The sequence below is a fragment of the Lycorma delicatula genome, chromosome 2, assembly GCF_047948215.1.
Source record: "Lycorma delicatula isolate Av1 chromosome 2, ASM4794821v1, whole genome shotgun sequence".
NCBI lineage: Eukaryota > Metazoa > Arthropoda > Insecta > Hemiptera > Fulgoridae > Lycorma > Lycorma delicatula.
The window spans coordinates 82,345,057-82,369,436 of record NC_134456.1 but is presented as its reverse complement, the minus strand read 5'-3'; the positions used below and the strand labels follow the sequence as shown (position 1 = coordinate 82,369,436).

The 24,380-nt window shown below is 33.2% G+C and overlaps 1 protein-coding gene across 4 annotated transcripts in view; it reads right to left on the bottom strand.

The window, feature by feature from the left end:
• Window positions 1–24,380, bottom strand: part of LOC142318947 (uncharacterized) — an 848,641-nt gene that overhangs the window by 712,785 nt on the left and 111,476 nt on the right. For all 4 annotated transcript variants that reach the window (XM_075355629.1, XM_075355630.1, XM_075355633.1 and 1 more), the window contains exon 2: window positions 7,305–7,422. In XM_075355629.1, coding sequence (XP_075211744.1) covers window positions 7,305–7,399 — 95 coding nt within the window. In that variant the 5' untranslated portion in view covers window positions 7,400–7,422. The remainder of the gene's footprint in view (window positions 1–7,304; window positions 7,423–24,380) is intronic.

The window sequence follows — 24,380 nt, the reverse complement described above, 5'->3', positions numbered from 1 at the left end:
GTATGATATTATCAGTTTGTGATTGTTATATTACTGTAATGGGTTTATTGATTAATTATGTGTAGTATGGTTAATATTTATTTTCACTAAATATTGAGATGTCCGATGAAAATTTAATTAAAAAATCGAAACGTAGTAAAATTAATAATTAGTGTAATTAATAAATTTTCATCCACATTACTACCAATTTGCACTTAACATCATTCTAAAAAAGTACCTCCTACATATTGTTTTTTTATTTAATAATTTTGATGTTTCATAACCATGTAACAGCTTAATTAATCAATTAATAAAAAAATTAAAGCACTGTAAAAAAGCAACGTAGTTAAAATTTTAGTAAACATTTTTATCATTTTATCATTCTTTATTTTAACATCTATTTTACCAAATTTTAGATAATTGTAAATTAAAAATAATTTTAGAAAACTTTTTATAAAATTAATCAGCTAAAGCATTAAAAAATCCAATTTTTTAAATATACTGTAAACTATATTATAAGTAACTTATATTTTAATTTTATAAATGTTATAATTTATTTTACAATCTTAAATTTTTATTTTCACAGAACCGTTCAATACTTCATAAGTTGCATAGAATCAAATGAGAACTGACAATTTAAATTGTAGGTGAAGTTGATTGTTATTGAATGCACGTACTCATGCAAAATACTCACTTCAATACTGCACATTACAAATTTGCACAATGTACATTTTTTAATTAAACTTTAAAACGTTATTTCAATAAATAATAATGTAATATAATATTCTCAATAAGCGCCCAATTCTAGCAGACTCGGCAATGCTTCGCTATTGGTAGATCTGAGTATACATACAGATTAATTGACAACAATTGAAAGTTTCATAAAGCCTTAAAAAACTGAACATTAGCAATTTAACAAAATTTCACCTTTAACTTTATAAAATTCAGAATGTAAATAAATCCAATTGTCAGAACAGCACTACCTATCGGATTTAATTCAAACTATTCTCTAAATACGAATTTTAATGTAAGAACAACATTAAGCTACGACGCAAGGAACTGATATGCGAAAAAGCAAAAAAATAAAAAAAAATTTCTAGAATCTGATCGCAGCACCAACTACCGGGTTTGACTGATAAACCAAATATTAAAAAAAAAAACTTCTAAAACGCGATCGCAGCTCTGCCTACCGGACCCACACGCTGCCTACCGGACCCCATTGTGAACCTTAACCATTCCAAGATCAACAACACATAAATAAATTTAAAAAAACATTTTCACTTCAATACTGTACCTTACAAATTTGCACAATGTATATTTTTTAATTACACTTTAAAACGTTATTTCAATAAATAATAATATAATATTTCTCAATACGCGCACAATTCTAAACGCGATCGCAGTGCTGCCTACTTGTTACTTAATCAGTTGTGATTTTGTGTACATTGGCAACGGCCATACGGGCTCTTTGTGATTGGTCGTTGTGTTTGACAGCGGCCATCTTGCATTGATCTGATTAAACCAATCAGATCCTTTGTTTACATTTCCATCTGATTTATTAGCCTCTTATTTATTAAAAAACTGTTTTCTCGCATTTTTTGTAACACAATAATAACACAAAATTACGAAATATTTTTCTCAATTTGATCGCAGCACCAACTGTCGGGACAAACTAAAATTAAAATAGAATATTATTGAATATTCGATACTGCGATGGTAGTGCAGTCTGCCGGATCCAATGTAAAACATACAGAAATCAACAACCACTTATAAATAAAAAATTAATTAAAAAAATATTTTCCAGTAGACCAAATTGTGAATATAAAGGCCTAAAACTTATCTAAGTAAATTTTTTTGACATCGCCAACCATTGGCCCAAACCATTGGGGTGGAAAAATGGGGTTTTGAAGACAAAAAAATCATACCTTCTTTATAGACAAGTATCGAATCGGTTTAAAGTGGTCGTTAGTCCTCTAAACATTACCTAAAACTTTTGTCTGAACAATTTTTGATATGACCAACCCTTATCCGCAAGGAATTTGCTAGAATTCCATTGAATTGCTAGAATTTGGCAAAAATTTTGCTAGAATTGTAAGAAGATGGAGCTTGTGGCATGCTAATCATGTGAAACTTTTTTTTTTACTTGCAACCATTGTCGCATTGAGTAAATTTGAAGTTTTTCTTAACTTTAAGGTGGAAATCTTTTTTATCCCATATTTAGCACCGATGAAATCTACCTCCGCCTTCCGGCGCGCCGATAGTGATTTTTTTCCGTGAATTATCGTACCTCCTATCCCTGGATCGTAATATATTTTATGGATTATTACATATTGATTAGAATTAAAATATTTATTTAATATTATTGTTAAGCAATGCTGGATATTTTTTGGATTTGATTTCAGACCAGCGTTTAGGATGATTTATACATATGCCGTAAAATTTGTACAGGAAAGATAGTTTATTTTTAAAATAACCTAAGTTCTGCTTCCTGTAACTACTTTATATAAAATAAACCAGTTTATAATTCTATAAAAGCAGTCTGGAAGGAAAAATTATAATATGTATATACGTGTGTATATATTAGTAATTCCTTATGATTACTGTATTTTTAACTGATTTCAAAAAAGGCGGAGGTTTTCAGTTGGATTGAATTATTTTTAAATGCATGTTACACAATATCTCCAACATTAGTAAACCGATTATGATCGAAAGATCATAATTTTTTTATCGAAAGAGTATGTTTTGTGAATAGTTTCATTGATTTGCTTGGAATTTCTCCCTATTCGGTCGCCCTAAAGCTTAAGACCGAACGTCTGTGCGGCAAACGGCTACTGAGCCTCGAAACAGTTTAGCGACCAGTGTCCTAAATAGCTCCTAGAGCTTACCTAACAGCGTGAGCGGACTAGGCGCGGTGCCATACACCACCGGCTTACCTGTCCCAGTCGCTCACTTGTCACATATTTACTAAAATGGGTAGGCGCACTCCGTCAACTACTAAAAATGTATATGACATCCATAAATTAAAATTTACTTCATTTAAACAGCAATTAGCTGCCACGCCTAGATCGCTGAATGCCAGCAAGTACCTGTCCACCACATTGTAGCGCTTGGAGCTTTAATTGGCTGGTGGTCAGCCATATATCTATAAGTTAGCTTCCCACAACAGTGCGGTAGAAGTCTTTCCCTTAAGTAAACTACTGACGTCGGTTGAACATAGCAACTGCATCAAGGAACTCCCGCACAGTCCGACAATGTGGCTCTCGCCACATTGATTCGCCGCTTCTGAGTGGCCAATTTTCCCCTTGACCTCTAAGTTCCAGGGTGGCCCGGAATCTTGCACCCCCAAGAGCAAGGCAGTCAAACATCAGGTGTTCATTTGACTGGACCTCCCCGCAGACGCATAGCTCATCAGCTGTCAGGCGGAACCGAAACAGATATTGGTTCAAATTAACATGGCTGGTGAACTCCTGGGCACCCGTTGCTCTTAACCCAAACTCGAGTCATACCACATCCCCCCACATCCTGTATAAACTTGTACAGGGATCTTCACTTAGTCGTGGTGTCCCATTCCAGCTGCCATGCTTCCATCGCGAGGCTCTGCAGCTTCTTCCGCAGGCGGGAGATGGGCAACTGAACGAAATTTAGACCTGGGAATGGTTCCATATAAATTTTAACCAAATCCGATGATAATCTTAGGAAAAATACAAAAAATACCGAACTGACACCCTTAACAGCTGTCTGCTCGTACCAGTACCGTGTTGCTCTATTCCCTGTACGACTAGGATATTAGTAACAGTCTATGTTATCGTTCTTTAATATCCATGTAATGCCATGTAATATTCATGGCATTTCTTTTTCTATCTTCTCTTCCTTAAACAATCATTTCTTTTTTTCCTGGCTACTTTTCTCCAAACTCCAAATAAGTATAAACCTACTTTTAACCTTTATATAAAACGGTGAAAAAGTGTATTATTCCTAATTGAAAAATTATAATATATTTATACTTATATTATGCAATAATAAATTCTAATTTTGCAATATTAAATAAATAGTTATAAAACAAGCTCCTAACCGTCATCACCCTGTATGAAGTGAGTTAAATATTATAATTTTGCAAAAAAATAATAATCTATAGTTATTATAAACACCTTTTTTTAACAGGGTACTCGCAAACCATGTCCAAATGTCTACTCGCAATAATGAAACCTATAAATTGGATAGATTACGCAACCTCGTCATTTCTTCCGCAGGCAACCTCGTCATTTCTGTCGAAGCTTTTACATCAAGTGGTATATTTAAGAGCTTATGTGGGTCCACATTGGGCAAAGTGATTTTTTTTGCCGAGGTCTATCGCTGCCCTGTCAAGAGTTTTCTGCAGTTTGTGAACAATTAGAGATAATAACATTATACGCTCAACAACTTCGTATCCCTAAAATGTCGCTTGGAATGTTGTACAAACTGGTGAAATGGCTACGCAACCATCAGCATGTTACATTTTAAGACCAATAATCTGGTCATCAAATTTTATGAGTTCATCTTCCGGTAACTCTCCTTCCTCGTATATCAAACCGGGCGATCAAAACGTTGCTCTTGCGTTTCGTTTCACAAACGTTGTGTATTAAACTGACACAATGTGCATGACTCTCTAGATTTTCATTCCGTAAAAATCGACTGTTTTATGTTCGCATTTATGAGAGTCTACATTCTCACTGTTGAGAAATGTCTGCGAAAATATTCGTGGCACTTCTCTATTTTTTCGAAAACGATCATTCCTTTCTTGGCAAATTTCCTTTAAACGTCACTATCTCATATGAGCAGCGCGTTTAGTGGGCCTACCCACATTTTAATTATATAATAATGTACATAATATATTAAATATACAATATAAAGTTACAAATAATTATATTTTTTTAATTTATTAACTAAAGTAAAAGTATTTACAACAAATAACTATTTTTGAAGATGGTGCCAGCCAGCACACGTTAAACAAAAAAAAAACCTATTATCTGTATAATACAAATCTTAATTCAATGCAAAACTAGTAATAGAAGTTTTACTACAGTAAAATGATATCTACAAAAATATAATATAGCAATAAAATGCAAATAATAAAATATGATATAAGAATACCCTATAGATGCTTAGGTAAATCTATTATCACCCAGTATAAATGCGTTTTCCTTCTTTTCCTGTTTAGCCTCCGGGAATTACCGTTCATGTATTACTTCAGAGGATGATATGTATGAATATAAATGAAGTGTAGTGTTGTACAGTCTCAGTTCGACCATTCCTGAGATGTGTGGTTAATTGAGACCCAACCACCGGTCAAAGAACACCGGTATCCACGATCTAATATTCAAATCCTTATAAAAGCAACTGCCTTTACTAGGAACTCTCGACTTCCAAATCAGCTGATTTGGGAAGACGCGTTCACCCCTAGACCTACCCGGTGTGTAAGGATATATGCCTTAGCGAACTCAAAATGATTTATGATCGTAAGACGCACTCTTTTATATGCTCTCGAGATCCCATTTTACATGTGGGAATCCCGCTTAGTCACCTAGCGGTTAGTTGAGGTACTAACTTTACGTAATTTTATGTTTAACTTGTGTTGGCTGGCATACCGACTTCAAAAATAATTATTTGTTGTAAATACTTTATTTACTTTACTTAATAAATAAAAATGTAATTATTTGTAACTTTTTAGTATTATTACTTGTAGAAGTCGGCTTTTATTTTATTTTTTTTGTTGTTTTATTCGTTATGCCCATCTACCGCGTTTAAAGATGTCGATTTCTTTACAGGACGAATTTATTACGCAAAATATAATTAAAAATATTTTTTATTACTTCAGTAACTCTGACGTACCTCAATAATTTTTAATTGTTTTATTCCATGTAAGAAATTCTGGTCTGAAGAAGCAGAGATCTCTACGAAAACGTTAAAAGGAGATAAAAAAAGACAGTAATTATAAAACGTTTATACTATAGTTAAGATGTAATTTGCTGTTACATGAATATATGTTTTGTTTTTATATAGTTAACACAAGTAAAAGGTATTAAAATCTAAATAATCAATTAATATTTGTAGATAAAATATAAAAAAAAACTTACTTTTACTTTACTTACTGTTACTTTTTAATATTTATTAAAAGTAACATTTTTGAGCATCAACTTTAGTAGGATTAATATCATAAAACTGATTCAACGGGAGTTACTCATAAACTCGTAGAGAAATTTTGGAGTATTTTATGCATTTCAAAAAATATATGAATAATATTCCAGGTCAAAGTAATTTAAGTAAGAGATATTAAAATTATTAAAACCGCATTAAAAATTAAAAATTAAGAAATAATTAACTTAAATTTAATTGCGGTATAAACCACTTAAACAAAAAAACAGTATTTTAACATAAATTTCTATAACCATTTTTCTAAACTGATTAATTTTACACTACACTTTGTTCCCGATTGTCTAATTTTACATAAACTAAATTAAATTGCCCTAACTGAACAGTTTATATAGTTCACGAGGAACTTCGACTTGCTATGTAATTTTAAGAAGGAGAAAGGGTTTACCATAAGATAGCTTATTAGGTGCCCTTATAACCATTACCAACGTTTATAATGTGTACCTTATAACCATTATAAGGTGGCTGTTTAGTACATGAAGGAAAGGTAATTTATTACAGGATATAATTTAACTAGTCGAAGGAAACGTTTTGATCAGTAGGGTTATAGTGGTAAAGTTACCCTGATATCCTGATGGATTGGGTGGTGGAGTAATCTAGTGATGTACCAATGGAATTGACGTATACAACTTTCGATGAAGTTCATCGTATTTCACACGTCTTTGAATGGATTTCTCCTTTTCATTATTCAATTTTTACCCTTATATTTCTTATTCCTAACATGGTATGAATTGGAGACATTGTACTAGAGACAGGAGCTTGTTTTTTAAAGGTAATGTATTCTTATTACCAGCGTGGTCGGTGAGAGGAACCCTGCTTGTAGATAACCGTAATATCTGTTTACTACAAACTGCTGTAAAAGTAGTCCAATATAAGCCAGAAGTGCTCATCGTATCAAACCAGATCTTCTAATCCTTCCTAATACATAATAATCTGCATTCTTAAGCTGTTTACTTACCTATTAAAAATTTTAATATTTAAATATAACACCTCTTTAAACAACAAAACTAAGCGTTTGGCGAACTTCTGAAAACCGATTTTAAAATTATTTATTATTATCAATTATAATAACCGATTCATTAATATTCCACGTTCATTAAAAAAGTAAAATAATAATACATAAATTTTAAACTTACATGAGATGGCGGGGGGCATTACACATGACCTTGGGGGCCGCCGGAGGCGGCGCCCAAGTCTTGCGAGCCCTTAACTTCAGACAGAGAACGTTCATGCTGGCAGTTGCTACATCCTGACCTGAAATACAAAAAAACAGATTACATAAATCATAATTTAAAATTAATATCTTGAAAAATATATCTAACTCCTTAAATTTGTGTAATTAAAATAATACGGAATAATTAATTTTTTAAAGGAAGCAAAAATTATATTTATTTTATTCAAATAATGCCATAAACTAAGTTTATATATATTATAGGTTCGAGTCCTTGTAAAGGCAGTTGCTTTTATATGGATCTAAACGCTAGACTATGGATACCGGCGTTCATTGGTGGTTGGGTTTCACACGTCTCAAGAGTCAACCACACGTCTCAAGAGTGGTCGGCCTGAGCCTGTTCAAGATATATACGTTTACCGGTACAATTACAATTACACACCAGATGTGCACAGATGATGCCTTGTCATCTCTGCAAAGTACTGTTGACATCATGTCACTGTGCTGTGGCTCTGTAACCTAGTATACATAAATTAATCTCAACTAAGGTAACCGATAATACTCGTATATCATTTTTGTTAAAATTTGTATTTTTCATAAAATTGATAAAGAAATTTTATGTATAATGTATAATTTCTATATTAAAAATATGTTTTACATTTCTGTACTTTTAACTAACAGTAAGCTTACAAGTAAAAAAAGCTAGTTAAACATTTTTCTTTTGCCTTTAGTCATTTGACTGGTTTGATGCAGCTTTCGAAGATTCCCTATCTAGTGCCAGTAGTTTCATTTCGGTAAAACCCCCAACATCATACATCCCTAACAATTTATTTTACATATTCCAAACGTTTCCTGCCTACACAATTTTTTCCTTCTACCTGTTCATCCAATATTAAAGCGACTATTCCAGGATGCCTTAATAAGTGGCTTATAAGTCTGTCTCTTCTTTTAACTATATTTTTCCAAATGCTTCTTTCTTCATCAATTTGTCGCAACACCTCTTGATTTTTCACTTTATCCATCCATCTGATTTTTAACATTCTCCTGTAGCAACACATTTCAAAAGCTTCTAATCTTTTCTTCTTAGGTACTCCGATTGTCCAAGTTTCACTTCCATATACGGCTACGCTCGAAACATATACTTTCAAAAGTATTTTCTTGACGTTTAAATTAATTTTTGATGTAAACAAATTATATTTTTGAATGAAGGTCGTTTCGCCTGGGGTATTCGGGATTTTATATCGGTCCTGGTTCTCCATCTTTAGTAATTTTACTTCCTAAATAACAAAATTCTTCTTTTTCCATAATCTTTTCTCTTCCTATTTTTATGTTCAGTGATTCATCTACATTCTTTCTACTACATTTCATTACTTTCGTTTTGTTCATGTTTATTTCCATGCGGTAGTTCTTACGTAGAACTTCATCGTTTCTTCTAAATCTTTTTTACTCTCGGCTAGAATTACTATATCATCAACAAATTGCAGCATCTTTATCTTTTCACCTTGCACTCTTACTGCGGATCTAAATTGTTTTTTAACATCATTAACTGCCAGTTATATGTAAAGATTAAACAGTAACGGGATGGGAAACATCCTTGTCGGACTCCTTTTTTTATTACGGCTTGTTTCTTATGTTCTTCAATTATTACTGTTGCTTTTTGGTTCCTGTAAATGCTAGCAATTGTTCTTCTATCTCTGTACTTGTAAATGAAACTCTTTAAAATGCTTAATATTTTATTCCAGTCTACGTTATCGAATGCCTTTTCTGTTAAAAAAATAAATAATAAAATTTAAATTTAAAAAAAAAATCAGTTTCCTTTTACTTTCGAAAAATGCTCATTTAAATTTACCAGTAAATTATAATAACCAGAATAAAAAGAAAACAAACAAGAAGACACTAATGAAACAAAACGTTAACGAAAATACAGTAAAGAATAAAAGAATATTTCATTAAAATGACGTTATTTTATCTGTTGATGTATTTGAATAACTACACTTCCATGACTCGCGTCAACCCTTTTATCATTCTCGTTAATAATAATCTTTCAAATAATACAATTAATTACATATTCAACTACATAGTAATGTTTATACATTGTTTATTGGGAAAAACCCTTCATTATAAATATCATTTACTAATTTTCGAAGAGAGTTACAAAACAAAAAAAAAATCTATCAAGGAGAACCTACTAGCATTTAATAAAATATAAACATTTATTAAAGTTTTAAATTTCTTTACTAGTTCCATAAAATATTCATTAAAGAAGGAATGAAAAACTCAATGATAAATTTTAATCAGGTTTCTAAAAAATTACAGATCTGTAAAGTAAAATTTTCTACGTAAAGGAATTTAAGAAAAAGTTAAAAAAAATTAATTTCTGTATGAGATGGTACATAATGAAATTCATAATAAAGCTTTTGGGTTTCTTCCTGAGCTCACAATGAAGTATAATTATCAGCGCCCAGATACGATATTTATATAGCAAACATATAAATATTAAAAAGAAAAAAATCAAAAAACTAAACAACTAAACAACAGTAATATAAAAACACAGCATAGAAGAAAAAAGCCCATCACGTTCGTTAAAAGCTAAATAAAACCGCAGTGAAACAACATTAGAAAAGTAACATAAAAGAACAAAATTAAAATCCTGCATACGCCAAATGGCATGAACAAAAAGACCGTATGAATAATAACATTTTTGGATCCAGATGTACGGCCGTAAGAAATTGTAAGACATTAGATAACACCAATACATTATTGTCTAAAATATTTCGTATGTTAGCCACTAGCTTAAACGTCCGATGAAATGTCGCATAACAGACACAGTCCAAAAGTACGTGGTGTAGCGTCAGTCGCAGCGAACACAAACGGGTGCATCAGCTTGAGTCATCCGATACCCATGAGTGTACCTGGTATGTCCTATTCGCAAACGGCAAATAATAACCCCCTCTCGATAGTTATTCCTACATGAAGATCCCCACGGTAGCACAATGTTCTTAATTTTTTTTTGTTCTCGATGAGTCGGAGAGAAACACCATTTACGTACCCCCAATAATTGGGGGAGTGTCGGACTCGCATGGGTTCGGTTAGATGTTATTAAAAGTCTATGTGTGTTCCTGCACCCTACCGACTAAAACTCCTATCTCACCGTACCCCCCCACCCGGAACCGAATAAGCATTTAAGTACTTCGAGGGTGCCTGCCTCTAACCACCAACGAGGAGCTGCACCAGGCCCGGCTATGCCGTTCCCGACCGCCCCAACATAGCCAGGTCTTGGTCTTTTCCGCTCAAAGGGTTGGGAGTCCCACCGCTTCATCGCACCCGCCTATCCAGGCAAGCCCAGACGAAAGAACTCCATGGAGAGCTTTCCCATCCCCCTGCTACTTTCTCATTTATCTGTATTTGGTGTTAATCTTCACCCCGGTTTCTAGCTTCATCTTCCTTGATCTTTAATATGTCAGCGGTTAACTTTGACACCACCTCCCACTGAACTCTTCCTCTTAGCATATATTCAACGGTATTATCTGGTGTTAGCCACCCCAGCCCGTAAAGATGCCTATTCTGATCCCACCCATGACAGTTGTAAAAGGTATCTTCAGCTGTATCTTCTAATCTACATTATTGACAATCAGGTGTACTCCTTCTTTTGAACATAAACAGGTAAGAGGAACCCCTCTACCTCCCTCCCTCGGGTCATGACAACAGTTGTGTAAGCCAATAAGTGAATTCATCATGTTTCCTCCTAATCCATGGTGAGAGCTGCGGTATTAGGCGTTTAGTCCATCTGCCTTTATTCATCTCATCCCATTGTATCTGCAATTCCGCCAGTACTTGTTCCTCGGTTATTGATTTGGAGATTCCCTCTCGTCTCCGCACCGTTTGCCCCTAATGTCACTAGGGGTATCCTACCAATAACGTCAACTGCAAGTCCGGATATAACAGTGTTCTTTAATGGACGAAGTTTATTGTTCATGGTAGCATTCCATTCGCTTTGCCACTCATCACAAACCATCCTCGTCAGAAAACAGACAAGACCATCAGAAACAACAGGATTAGTAAAAGAAGGCTGCGTACAAGCCTCTTTTCCCGCACGGTCAGCGAACATTGCCTGAAAATCCAATATGTCTGAGGATCAAGCAGAAGCTCACAGTTGTATTTTGTTGAATCATTTCAGAGATGACAGACTTTATATGACAGAAAACAGGGTGTCTGGAGTACATATCACTAATGGCTTGGAAGGCACTCATAGAATTTGAACACACAAGTACGTATTGTAATGTTGGGCTAAGTACATTTAAGGCCTTGTTAATCGCAAACAGCTCCGCGACGTGAACACTGGCGATACTAGGAAGGCCAAAAACATGTATATCCGATTGCGAACCAAAAAAGCATAAATAACAGAATTATCGTGTCTTTGGTATTTAAACTGTAGCATCTGGATTCACGCATTTACAATATTAAAACATTTTCCTCGTAATTTAATAGGAATTGTGTCTTTTTTTATATTGACTGAGACTAAAGAAATAATTCACGAGCGAAGGGCACCAAGAGGGATAATAACGTTGAGTAACAGCAGGTAATAGAGATAATTTTACATTTAGAGATACGAAAAGTGATGAGCTCTAGTGAAGTAGATCTTACCCGTTCCTCATATCGATCAGCATGCTGGTTGGAGAACACCACATCAAAGGTAGGATGATTTGGTTGCGCTTTAATGCGAGCTACATAGAAGCGGATGATTTAGTTTCATCTATTCCAAAGAAATGGCCTCTGTTCACTAGTAGACTTACCAGAGGGCTTGAACTAAACGCACCTGTAGCCAGACGAATAAATGAATGGCAAACTGCACCGAGCATCTTAAGAGATGACGAATATGCAATGCAACCGTAATCTATGCGAGAACGGACCAGAACTCGGTAGAAGTGAAACGATCAGCACCTCAACGAGAAACAGATAGAATTCTCAGCATGATTAGCATTTTTAAACATTTTACTTTCAGCTCGCTTAATTGTGTTACCCGCGTTAGTCGTTGGTCAAACCATATTCCTAAACATGTAACCCGCGTACATGCTTCAACTGGAGTTCATCGTGAAGAAATTGTTGAAGGTCTACATGTTCCTTCAAGCGTGAAAAGCAAATGTATTTCTTTTTCTTCGGAGAAAACGTGAATTCAATCGTACCACGATTCTAAAAAGGTTATGTTTTCGGGTTCGATTCCAGAAATAAATGACTTTTGGGACATTTTCCTCCATCCTGTTAGATTAATGATAAAGGCCGTACTCGATGTTGATTGATCTTTTGTCCTAACAAAAACATGAAAATTACAATTGTAATACGTGTATAACTCATACTACTAAATATAAAATAATTAATTGGTTGCTTGCAAGGTTAGAGGATAAACTAATTGAAGAACACAAACAAGGATGTACGGTCAAGGTCATAAGAGAAACAGATTAGGTGAATTCCCAGATTACAATGCGTATTTCATGTAAGGAAATTTAAAGTTTTTTAAACTTAATTGAAAACTGCTGTTTTTTTTTTTTTTTATCACTAATGAAGATATATGATAACTGAAAGGAATGTTAATATCAGTAGCAATTACTTACAAATTACAGTAACGTTTGTAAAATTTTTTTATTTTTATTTTCGTAATACACATTAAAAAAATAGATTTATTTTCCCTAATAAGAATTAATTAATTTATTTTTTTTAAATATACGAAAAAATCATAAAATGTATAATTAAGCTATATAGTATAAGGTTGTGTTGAGGTTACCAGAGCGTAGTTACAAGTGCATAAATGACAACGGTCAGTTTGATCAGTACAGGCCCTATCTTTACTATGCGTACGACCTTTTGTTAGAGCGATGTCAGGTCCGTTGGAGCGAAGCGTCCACCGGTACGTGGACTAGACGCTTGATCAATTAGGTAGGGCCATGGGTCCTGAGGGGATTTTGTGAGCTCGGTTACAAGGTCACTCAGTTTCTGACGGGCCATGTATGTTTCCGCCAATATCTCCACAAGTTCAAAAGAATGGATGATGATGCGTGTCCATATTGTGGAGACCTGGATGACGTGGAACACTTTGTGTTCCACTGTTTACGTTGGGAACCCTTGAGACATAATTACAGACATCTGGGTCCTCTCACACCACAGAATATAATAGAGAAGATGCTTTACAATGAGGAAACATGGGATTTCATCTCTCGTATGGTCACGCGTATTATTAGGAGTAAGGAGTCAGATGCGAGGACAGAATAGCCTGAGAAAGTCCTAAATATTCCAGCTGTTAGGTGAAGAATTAGACCAGAGAGCGAGGAGAATGGACAGCCTCATGAGGAGCTGTAGTTTGTTCCCGCTTGCGTGAATGGGCTACGGTGATGATGGATGAGAACTCTGGAACCCCTGAGCCTGAAGGCACCCCCTGGGGCTGTGAGTGCTTCATTTTTGGCCCGGCCCCGGTGGGGAGATGTGGTGAGATAGAAGTTTTAGTTGGTAGGGTGCAAGTATACATACGCTCCTAACAACATCTAGCGGAACCTGTGCGAGTCCGACACTGCCCCCATTTATGGAGCGTGCGTAAATGACATTTCTCCGACTCATCAATAAAAAAAAGGCCTTAACTTTAAATGATCTAAGACTGTAGTTTCAAACACTCAACATCCATCTTAAAAATATTTTTTTATAATGATTACCCATAAGGTAAGGAATGACCTTACCTTATGGGTACTCATTAGTACCCATAAGGTTATTCTGTTTGTTTTAAATTAAAAAAAAATCTGATGTGGTCACTACATGACTTCCTTGTACGCCTATTAAATTACGAACACTCATGTTTTTTTTAAACGATAAGTACATAAAATTTTATTTCATTAACTTCTGATATTTGTATTATTGAATTATTATTTATCGTAAAATATTTTTTTACAATCAATGGTTAATAATTATTAATAAACCAATAAATTTAAATTAAAAAAAAAAGTTAAAAAAAAGGAGATGAAGTCTTGATTCGAACCGATGTGCCTTCCCTTATTAAGATCCAAATATTTCATTAATTAAAATTTTAATTGGTTATAACTCTGGAACCAATGGAAATAAGTACTTCTTATGATATATCGTTGAAACGCCCTCAACGTGGGCTTATTATTGCAGTTAAGAAAAAATTCAAAATCCAATTTTTTTGGATTTCGGGCTTTTTTTTGACACTTGTGGTTAGGTCGATTGCAATCAAAAGGGGAGGCTCACAACTAGATTTTACAACAGTCCTAAATCCAAAATTTCAACATCCTATGGCTAATCGTTTTTTTAGTTATGCGAGATATATACGTACCTACGTACATAGGTCACGCCGAAACTAGTCAAAATGAATTCAGAGTTGATCAAAATGGATATTTCTGTTGAAATCTGAAAACCGAAATTTTTCACGATCACAATACTTTCTTTAATTCGTATAAGGAAGTAAAATTTGAATTTTTTTTCGTTTTTCATAGATTTAATTACATTAATTTTTTTTTCAGAAATAAATTTTCTACAAGTTTTGATAATAAAATTTACGAATTTATATGTCATTTCATAAATTTATTGTACTTTAAATCTAAAGAAAACGTGTATTTTGTCATTGAACCTTTCTGTTTTACTTGGCTATCATGAAAACTACGAGAGATACAGTCCTGGGACACGTTTTATTCGATTTTCATGTCAATAATCATCAAGCTTACCGGTTATATAACACCATAACAAATTCATATCTCTTCATTACACTGGGGGAACTGAAATCCGTGTGAATTTTTTTCGCTAGCCGTAATTCAATAACAAAGCGTTTTCGAACGCTTTGTTAGAAATTTTTTCTTTTATTTCAAGCTCTAGAATCAGTTTCCAAATTATTCGTATTTTCTTTTCCTCCTGAATAAACCTGTATATCTCTCCTTTAGAACAGGTTTTTTCGAACATTGTTTTAAAAAACATTATGTAACATTTTTTTAATACAAAAAATTGTTTTATTTCAATTACCGAGAAAATCTATCTTTTTACAAATTTACTATGATAAATTAACATTCATATTAAATTAAACCCGTTAAGAAACGGAGATATCTACAAAATTAATCGACGGAGAAAATAAGGTAGAGCAGAACAGATAATGTTTAATTAATATATACATTTGTATATTTCACATTGAAATTCTATACTTCTATAGAAGGTTAAAAAAATTCTATATTGACCGTTACTATACACAATACTAAAGCAATAGTAAATTAAAATAATTCATTAATGAAGCTAGATAAAAGGGATGAAGGACTCATTAGCGAGTATAATGTCAGTTTCTATACGGCACTTTCTTTGAAGGATAACTCTTAACAATAAATTGAAGAATTATAAGTGAAATGCTGTTTTATGTTTGAACCTACAGGCAAAATTAATCCTAAATAACAATAGAAAATGATAATTGATTATCTTGTGAATATCAGATAATTAAAAAATTGATTTATAAATAAAAAGATTAATATTACATCTTTTCTTTTAAGTTATTTCCTTTTATAATTATTATCAAATGGAAACGAATGCCTTTTCATTCCAACAGATGTTACTCATCGAATATTTTGATAAGGTGATATATCGCAGAAAACATTTTTTTTCTCTATTAATTCTATTGTATCTTTTTCAAGCGGAAGTGATGATATACAAATTTTATGCTCACCATTTTTCTAAAACCTTTTAAAATATCCTTATTATATTATTTAAAATCATCATCATGATGCCATTCATCACGCATATGAAAAAATTGGCAAAAACATCAAATTTTTAATTTGTGTCTTACACAAATCTTACACATCACCATCAAAGCTTGTTGTCAAATCCATTCTGAAATATTATCCTAAAATTATTTTGTACATTTTATTGCATTTAATTTAAGAATAGTGTTTTAAAAATATTTTATTTTTTTAATTTTTTTAATTATAACCATTATTGTAGACTAAGAACAACAACGTCTTAGTTTAAAAACGGCGTATAAATTTTGAAGTTAGTGTTGCTATACTTAATATTAAATTTAATTTACAAAACTATCAAACTAAACAGATTTGATTCATTACGAAAGATAAAACTTGCATTGAAATTTTCTCCATATAAAACGGTTAAATTCAACAAATCATAAAAGTAAATACTACTAGCATCAATCATTGTATAATATATTTATTTAGCGTATGGGACCTTAACATAACACCAGTTACAGTCAAAATTACAAACAACGATTTAACAAACTAATATATGCTACTGATTCTGGAGTCGTCATCAGGAAATCTTCAGGATTCCCTTCATAAGCTGTCCTAGGGCAAACTCCGTGATGTGTCTAACAGTTTGATTTTCACCAGTCACAAAGGGGCGTCGGTGTTTTACCCCACTTATACAGGAAATAGGCGCACATTGTATAACATAAAAAAAGCAAATAAATCAAACAAATAGTTTAAAAAAAAAAAACCGTTATTTTCTAATTTCAAAATTAATTCTACCCATCGATAATCCCCGCCATTACGTCATGTTCACATTCAAGTCAGTAAATTCAGAGGCCATTAATTGACTAATATTGGTTCCATTTTTAAACCACATAAATATCTTCCAGGGTTCAGCATGTTTCCTTATTAATGCATAGAGAAAATATTTCAAAGGTTGGAACTGTCTAATATTAAAACTTAATTTTAATTAAGTTGTATATATGTTAACCAATGTTAGATAGATTTCATAAGAAAGCTACCTATTGTAATCGATACCATGATTCGATTTCCTGAAAATTTCGACATATCTTCGCGTTTCACATCCCCCAGACCCCAAAACCACCGTCAATTTACAAGTATATATATATATATAACTATATACATATTTAACTTTCTTGTGAACACTATAACTGCCGTAATTTTTCACCAGTCTCTTTCAAATTTGTACATAAAATATAACAACCCAAAATGTCGGTCGAGTTCGTTAACGGCCAAAATCTGACAATGGGGGTGAAAATGGAGGAAGTTCTTTGAAAAAAAAACAAAATATCACTATAACTTTCCTATTAAGTAAAATATCGAATTCGTTTAAAGTTCGTACTATTCTTTTGATAAGAGCCTAAAACTTATATAGGTAAAGTTTTTTTGATATCACCAACCATTGGCTCAGGGGATGGAAAAAATGGGGTTTCGAAAACAAAAAAAAATCATACCTTACTCAATAGGCACAGTATCCAATCAGTTTAAAGTGGTCGTTACTCCTCTAAACATTACCTAAAACTTTTGTCTGGAACAATTTTTAATATGACCAGCCCTTATGGCATGGGATGGCCAAAATTTTACTGGAATTGTAAGAAGATGGGGCTTGTATGCTAAACATATGAAACCTTTTTTTACATGCAACCATTGTCGTATTGAGTATATTTGATGTTTTTCTTAACTTTAAGGTGGAAATCATTTTTATCCCCTACTTAGCATCGGTGAAATCTACCTCCGTCTTCCGGCGTGCCGAAAGGGATTTTTTTTATTCTGATTATGAAGAGTAAAAAAGCAAGCTTCCAAATTTTTCTTTTTTTTTAAACTTTTAAACTTTTCTTTTAAATTTTAAATAACTGCATGCATTTGAAATTTTATGATTAGAATTTTTAATTCTCATCAGTTTTCAAAGTAACAGGAAAGGCAAATTATATTTTGAAACTATTTAGAAAACAATTATTTTTTCTTAATACAGTCTTTTCCGTATTATGCATTCCAATTTTAGAAAGTATAATGTGAATTTATAAATCCAAAATTTTGATTATACATCCTGATCTATGAGAAATTTATGAAAAATTACATATATTATTTATGAGCAAATAATATAATTAATAAACTAATACTTTTAATTTCAATTTCCATCTTTTTTATGTTTTACACGAACATAAACAAGTTAATAATAATAGTTAAAAAAGAAAAATCATAATAAGGAACCACAAATAAGATTAACAAAAATTCACAAATAAAATTAGTGTATCTAGGTTCATATTAAACTGTCAAAAAAATTAGACCATGTTTAATTGGTTTCTCAGTTTATTACCATTATACTAATTTAATTCAACTACGATAAACATAAAACTGTAAAGGTTACGTCATCTAAATCAGGAATCAAGGTCAAATTAAGATCAAAATAAGATATTTTAAAGCAGTAGAACAGGTTTTGTTTAATTTCTTGAAAGACAACAATTTGGATGATTTTTTTTTTCACTTATGTTACTGTACAAAGGAATTTAGAAGTAGAAACTATACTAAAAGGGAACGTCTAGGTGTGATGAATGCGAAAACAACTGTGAGACCAAGATACAAGATTATTCGAAAACTGGAGAAACTAACTGAAATTACTATAAGTGTTTTAAAATTACAACTGTGCAAGAAGAAATTGTTTAGTTTAAAATTACAGATTAAAAGTTAAGTTTTATTCATACATTTTTTATGTTTAAATGCTAATGCTTTCTTATTTGGAAATTGGAAGCTCAAAATGTTTACGTATTCATATCTTAACGTATGCCATATTAAATAATCAACGCCGAATCCAAATAAACTGCTCCGACCATTTACCCCCTCCCATAATCGGTTGTAATTGTTAACGTCATAACGTAGCTCTACCCGTCCACTCGTTTTCCCTCTATGTTAGATAAATTATCTACGGTTGACAATTTATATTGGTTTGGAAAGAAGGCGGTACTAATTAATATGAATAATCGTCTTCCTAAATCAGCTGATTTGGAAGTCAAGAGTTCCAGCGTTCAAGTCCTAGTAAAGTCAGTTATTTTTACACGGATTTGAATACCAGATCGTGGATACCGATGTTCTTTGGTGGGTTGGGTTTCAATTAACCACACATCTCAGGAACGGTCGAACTGAGACTGTACAAGACAACAATTCATTTAAACTCATACATATCATCCTCATTCATCCTCTGGAGTATTATCTGAACGCTAATTACCGGAGGCTAAACAGGAAAAAGAAATAAAAGAGTATGGTGGGAGAATACTTCAAGGACAAATAAGTACTATTCTCTTTCGCTCTTTAATATAACATGTCAGTTCTTTAATTTTGTTTATTTTAGCCAATATTAACGGATTGTTACATGCTAATAAGATAACCTGTAATATTCTTCATCTAGCGCAATGTTGAATAGTGTTATTTAACGGATTTGTAAATCATTCACATCCCTTCAGCAAATTCCTTCTATTTATATATTCTTTTAAAGAGGTAACTGTCCTTTAAGTATGTCTAGGTTAGTTTTTTTGCAAAGAAAGCCATTCATTTTTAAACATTTGGAAACAAATTTTAACAGATATATTACTTGGCTTCATTGGAATTGGAATTTCTTCGCATTTCAAAAATTGTAAAAACCTTAACCGTCTTTAAACCGTAAAGTTTAACAGTTAATGAAAAAAAAAATCTTAATAAATTGAAATTAAATATATTTGTATTGAAAAATATGACATAAATATGACGTATAGTTACGTCATATTTTTTATGATTTTTAAATTTTTATATGAATGACAATAAAAAAATAAAATCGTTATTTAACGGGAATAAAATAAATCAATAAATTTCAGAAAAATATTAAAATTTTGCAACTACCTGAAATCGATAATGTACAGAAGTGCATTTGTTGAGGTCAAACACTCACTTAGTTGTCCTGAATTTAATTGACAGCCACTTTCTCACGTTTACTGCATAAAAGAATTATTCGCCTCTATTTCTTATAATAGAAAGAGATTTTCTTACATCAAAACGTGTCTCGGTTTCACTCCAGTGGTTAGGCAAATTTAAGATGTGAACTTCACACTATGAAGATGAAGACAAACGAAGGTTGTTGAAAAAAAAATTATAAATAAAAAATATTTACCAAAAGTAAAACCAAAATAAAACAAAATCGTCATTTTAAAAATCCATCTTAATTCTTTCATGCAGAACATAAAAACAATTTTTAACATTACGTAATGTACTTCAGAGCTATTTTAAAAGATTCATTCTGCATAGTTGGACTAATATTTTTTTTTGACCGCAGAAAAAAATGATTATTTAAGTTACAATATATATTTCTTTCATATTTTTTTTCATGTTTACCTTTAAATAAGTCTCCTGCATAGATTTTTAAAATGAAAATGATAATAATCAATAAAAACACACACACACACACACACACACACACACACACACACATATATATATATATATATATACATTCCTTACTACCACTATGTATCAATCGATTAATATTTTTTTAACTGTTTATTAGACACGCTATCCAAGCTAAACTATACATCCAAAATTACAATTAATTGTACGGCAGTAAATAGGACAAATAGAAGTGAAATTCCTTGTACTTATTAGAGGGAAATAATACAAAAATCAACAATTAAATAAATTATATATGTTCAATCATGTATTTTTCTTTGTGGCAATTTCATTAGGAATCTAATATATTTATACAGCGTGATTCATGAAGAATGTAACAAACTTTCAGGACATGTTCTGTTTTGTGAAAATAAAGAAAAAGAGTTTATATGAACATGAAAACTCGGTTCGGAAACGTTCCGTTTGCGAATGTCGTCTGGCTAAAGATTTCAGCCTGATTTCTGCGACGAAAACGTTAAGTAGTATGTGTGTGTTAGCCGTGCGACAAAACAACACAGTTGTTACTGATGCACGGCTTGCATCAGAAACCGCAAGTGTCGGCGGGATGGCGATTGCACTGCCGAGGGCATGGATTCCCATGCAGCCGTGATGTGTACCGGTATCTCGACGATGGTAGAAAGTGAAAGTAAATGTCACACGGGACTCTGCATGGAGCTGAGTTGGAGTAGGAGGTCTGTCCGCCTCTCCCTGGTAGACCAGACCGGAGTCATACATGAAATCAAGTCAGGGATATGAACTAAAGTTGAGTTCACTAAGGGAACTAGGAATAAATTTCGTTGTAGCGGACAACATTTCTAGTGGTACGTTATTTATGCAATTTGCCTCGAATATTATGAGACATTTACACTGAAGTTGCTCTATAAAGTGTAGAACTAGGCACGGGGTTCGTGCTTCCGTGAACTCGGTTAGCTAGTTCAGAGGGCAACGATGTAGGACATTCAAGATCTCCGGATGTGGCCTGCGGCGAAGGCAAAAGCTGAGTCTAAAATCACCGATGTAAATGTCTACCGAGGCATTTAAATCGGTGGCATCCCAACCGAGGCCTGGCTTATTACTATGAGGTGTAAAAAGTTAGAGGATGAAAGACGACTCGTATTAAAGCCCATCAGGGCTAGGAGCCATTAGGGCTAGGAAGAGTTGCTGTGGCGACCGGAAGCGTCACAAGGTGGGTGTCTTCCTCTTCGGGGTTGGGATGATGCACGGCTTACACACACGTACACACAACTTAATTAAAAATATGTATGTTTTATTTCAATAAAATATTTTTTTGTTTAATTTAATGATTCTAATTAAAGCGCGCCGCGCTTACTGTATTTAATTCGCGCGGGTATGACGGTACTAGCGGCGACGGTCGGCACTAACTAAAATAATGTAATTTCAAAACTTACATAGAACAAATTTCGCTTGAACGGTCGACTGACTGGTGTAGCCGCGAGACTTAATGAACCAGGTACGAGTCCACTGGGCGATCGAGTTCGAGACCCGGCCAGACCGTGTTACTTTTTGCAATCTAAATATTATTAATTCATTTCATTCTATAGCTCACGTGTGACGTCACAATATAGCAATAGCTTAGAGCATTTTTTTTGGGTGAAGGTACGATTTTTCAAAGTTTTTTTTTGCAAATATTGCTTTTTTTTAATCATTAACAAATGCGCTTAAGAAAAGTATAACCTTAATTAGGCGAAATTTCGTGATATTGAGGGTGACCTTGCTCTACAACCTCACTTCCTTGATCTTTTAATTTGAAAATGGAATAGCATCAATACCCCATATATACAAGTTCTGACCTGTTTGGTTATAATCGGTCAAGTAGTTCTGGAGATATAAGGTGATTTAAAGGCCAATATCAAACACATATGTACTTAAAAACATTAATATCCGGAAAATTTCCATCTTGTTTTTTTTTTTGTTTATTCTAGGTTCCTTAGGTATCAAAACATCAAAATCCGGTGAAACCGCATATACCCAAATTGGACCGACTACAATACTTTTCCTTCTAGAGCTATAATTTTGCTATAGCGCTATCTAGACGGGAAAGTAAAAGATAATGACAGAAAAAATGAAAACTGGAATTAAAAAATTAGCCCTCTATCCTTTTCGTATTTTTCTTTTTGTTTGCTTGACATTTCTCCCGCCACCACTCCATTCGGTCGCCCTAAAGCATAAGATCGAATATCTGTTCCACAAACGGCAACTGAGCCTCGAACAGTTTAGCGACCAGTATCCTAACATAGCTCCTAGAGCTCACCTAACAGCGTGAGCGGACTAAGCGTGGTGGCATACACCACCAATTTACTTGTCCGAACCACTCACTTGTCATATATTTGCTAAACTAGGTAGGCGCACCCCGTCAACTACTAAAAATACATATGACATCCATAATATAATTTATTTCGTCTAACAAGCAATTCGTTGCCACGCTTAGGTTGCTGAATGCCAGCAAGTACCTGTTCGCCATTTTACAGCGCTTGGAGCCATAATAATTGGCTGGTGGTCAGCACTCAGGGTTAGCTTTCTACGGCAATGGGATAAGATTCTTTCCCTTAAGCAAGCTACGGATGCCGGTTGTTGAACAAAGCAACCGCTTCTAGGATCTCCCACACGGTCCTACAATGCGGCTCTCACTACATTGACTCGCAGCTTATGAGTGGCCAATTTTTCCCTTGACCTCTAAGTTCCAGGGTAGCCCGGTCTCTGGCTCAAACCAGCAGAGCAGTCAAACATCAGGTGTTCATTTGACTGGACCTCCCCGCAGACGCACAGCTAATCAGCTGTCAGGCGGAACCGATACAGATATTGGTTCAAATTTATATGGTTGGTGAGTACCGGGCCACCCTTTGATCTTTTTCGTATAAAAGAATTAAACGTTTCCCACTGAAAGTTTTTTAAATTCACACCTTTGACATGTACGAAAGTTCTTATGGGATTGAAAATAAAGCAAATAAAATTTTATATTTTTTACTGAAACCTTTTCAATATTTAAAATGGTGGTCTCATCCCTATTTCGCGTAGGCAGTTTGTGAATATATCTATACATTTAAGGAAATAACTTGAGCGAACAAGAATCAAAACCTGTTATTGCTTGTGTTTGACATTTTTAAAAATTGACTAGTTTCAGTTATACGATTTATATATCAATTAATATTTAATTTGTATTATTTTGTATGCTCATAAATATACGTCAGAAATATTGTAAACACGCATTTACTGCGCCATTATGTTTATAATAAAACAATGGTTGGTATCTACTATAATAAATAAATTATTTATATTATGCATGCTACAGCACGTGTTTGATTTACGTTGACCCAAATATCATTAATTTTTACTAGCAAAATGTACGCTTAAACTCAGATACACCCGGTTATTGTTATTTTCTCTTAAAGGTTAACAACTTCACGTAACTTTAACTTTTAAATACTGAAAGTAATTTCAATTTAATTGTAACCAGTAGGTTATACATGTAACTAACAAGACATTATGATCCGTAACTAATAAAAGTATAGGTAATGCTGTTTATCCAGTGGATATAATAAAAATATGTATGTATATATGCTCTGCATCAGCGCATGTATAACGCAAATATATATTTCTCCACAATAAGGTTTTCATTATTTTGTTGCATTACACTACTAACTTATTTTTTTCTGATGATTGTGCCCCATATAAATCATCTTAGATACGAGTTCTTCAAAAGTTGTTTTCTATGAAAGTAATTTTTTTTTCTTTTGAAAATTATACAGTGGGTGTAGTGAATAGAGTAAAATATCAACATTTGTAAGGAATCATTTGCATTTCACCGGGCAATTTTTTTCAACAATACGAGGTGTGTTCAAAAAGTAACGCGAATTTTTGTT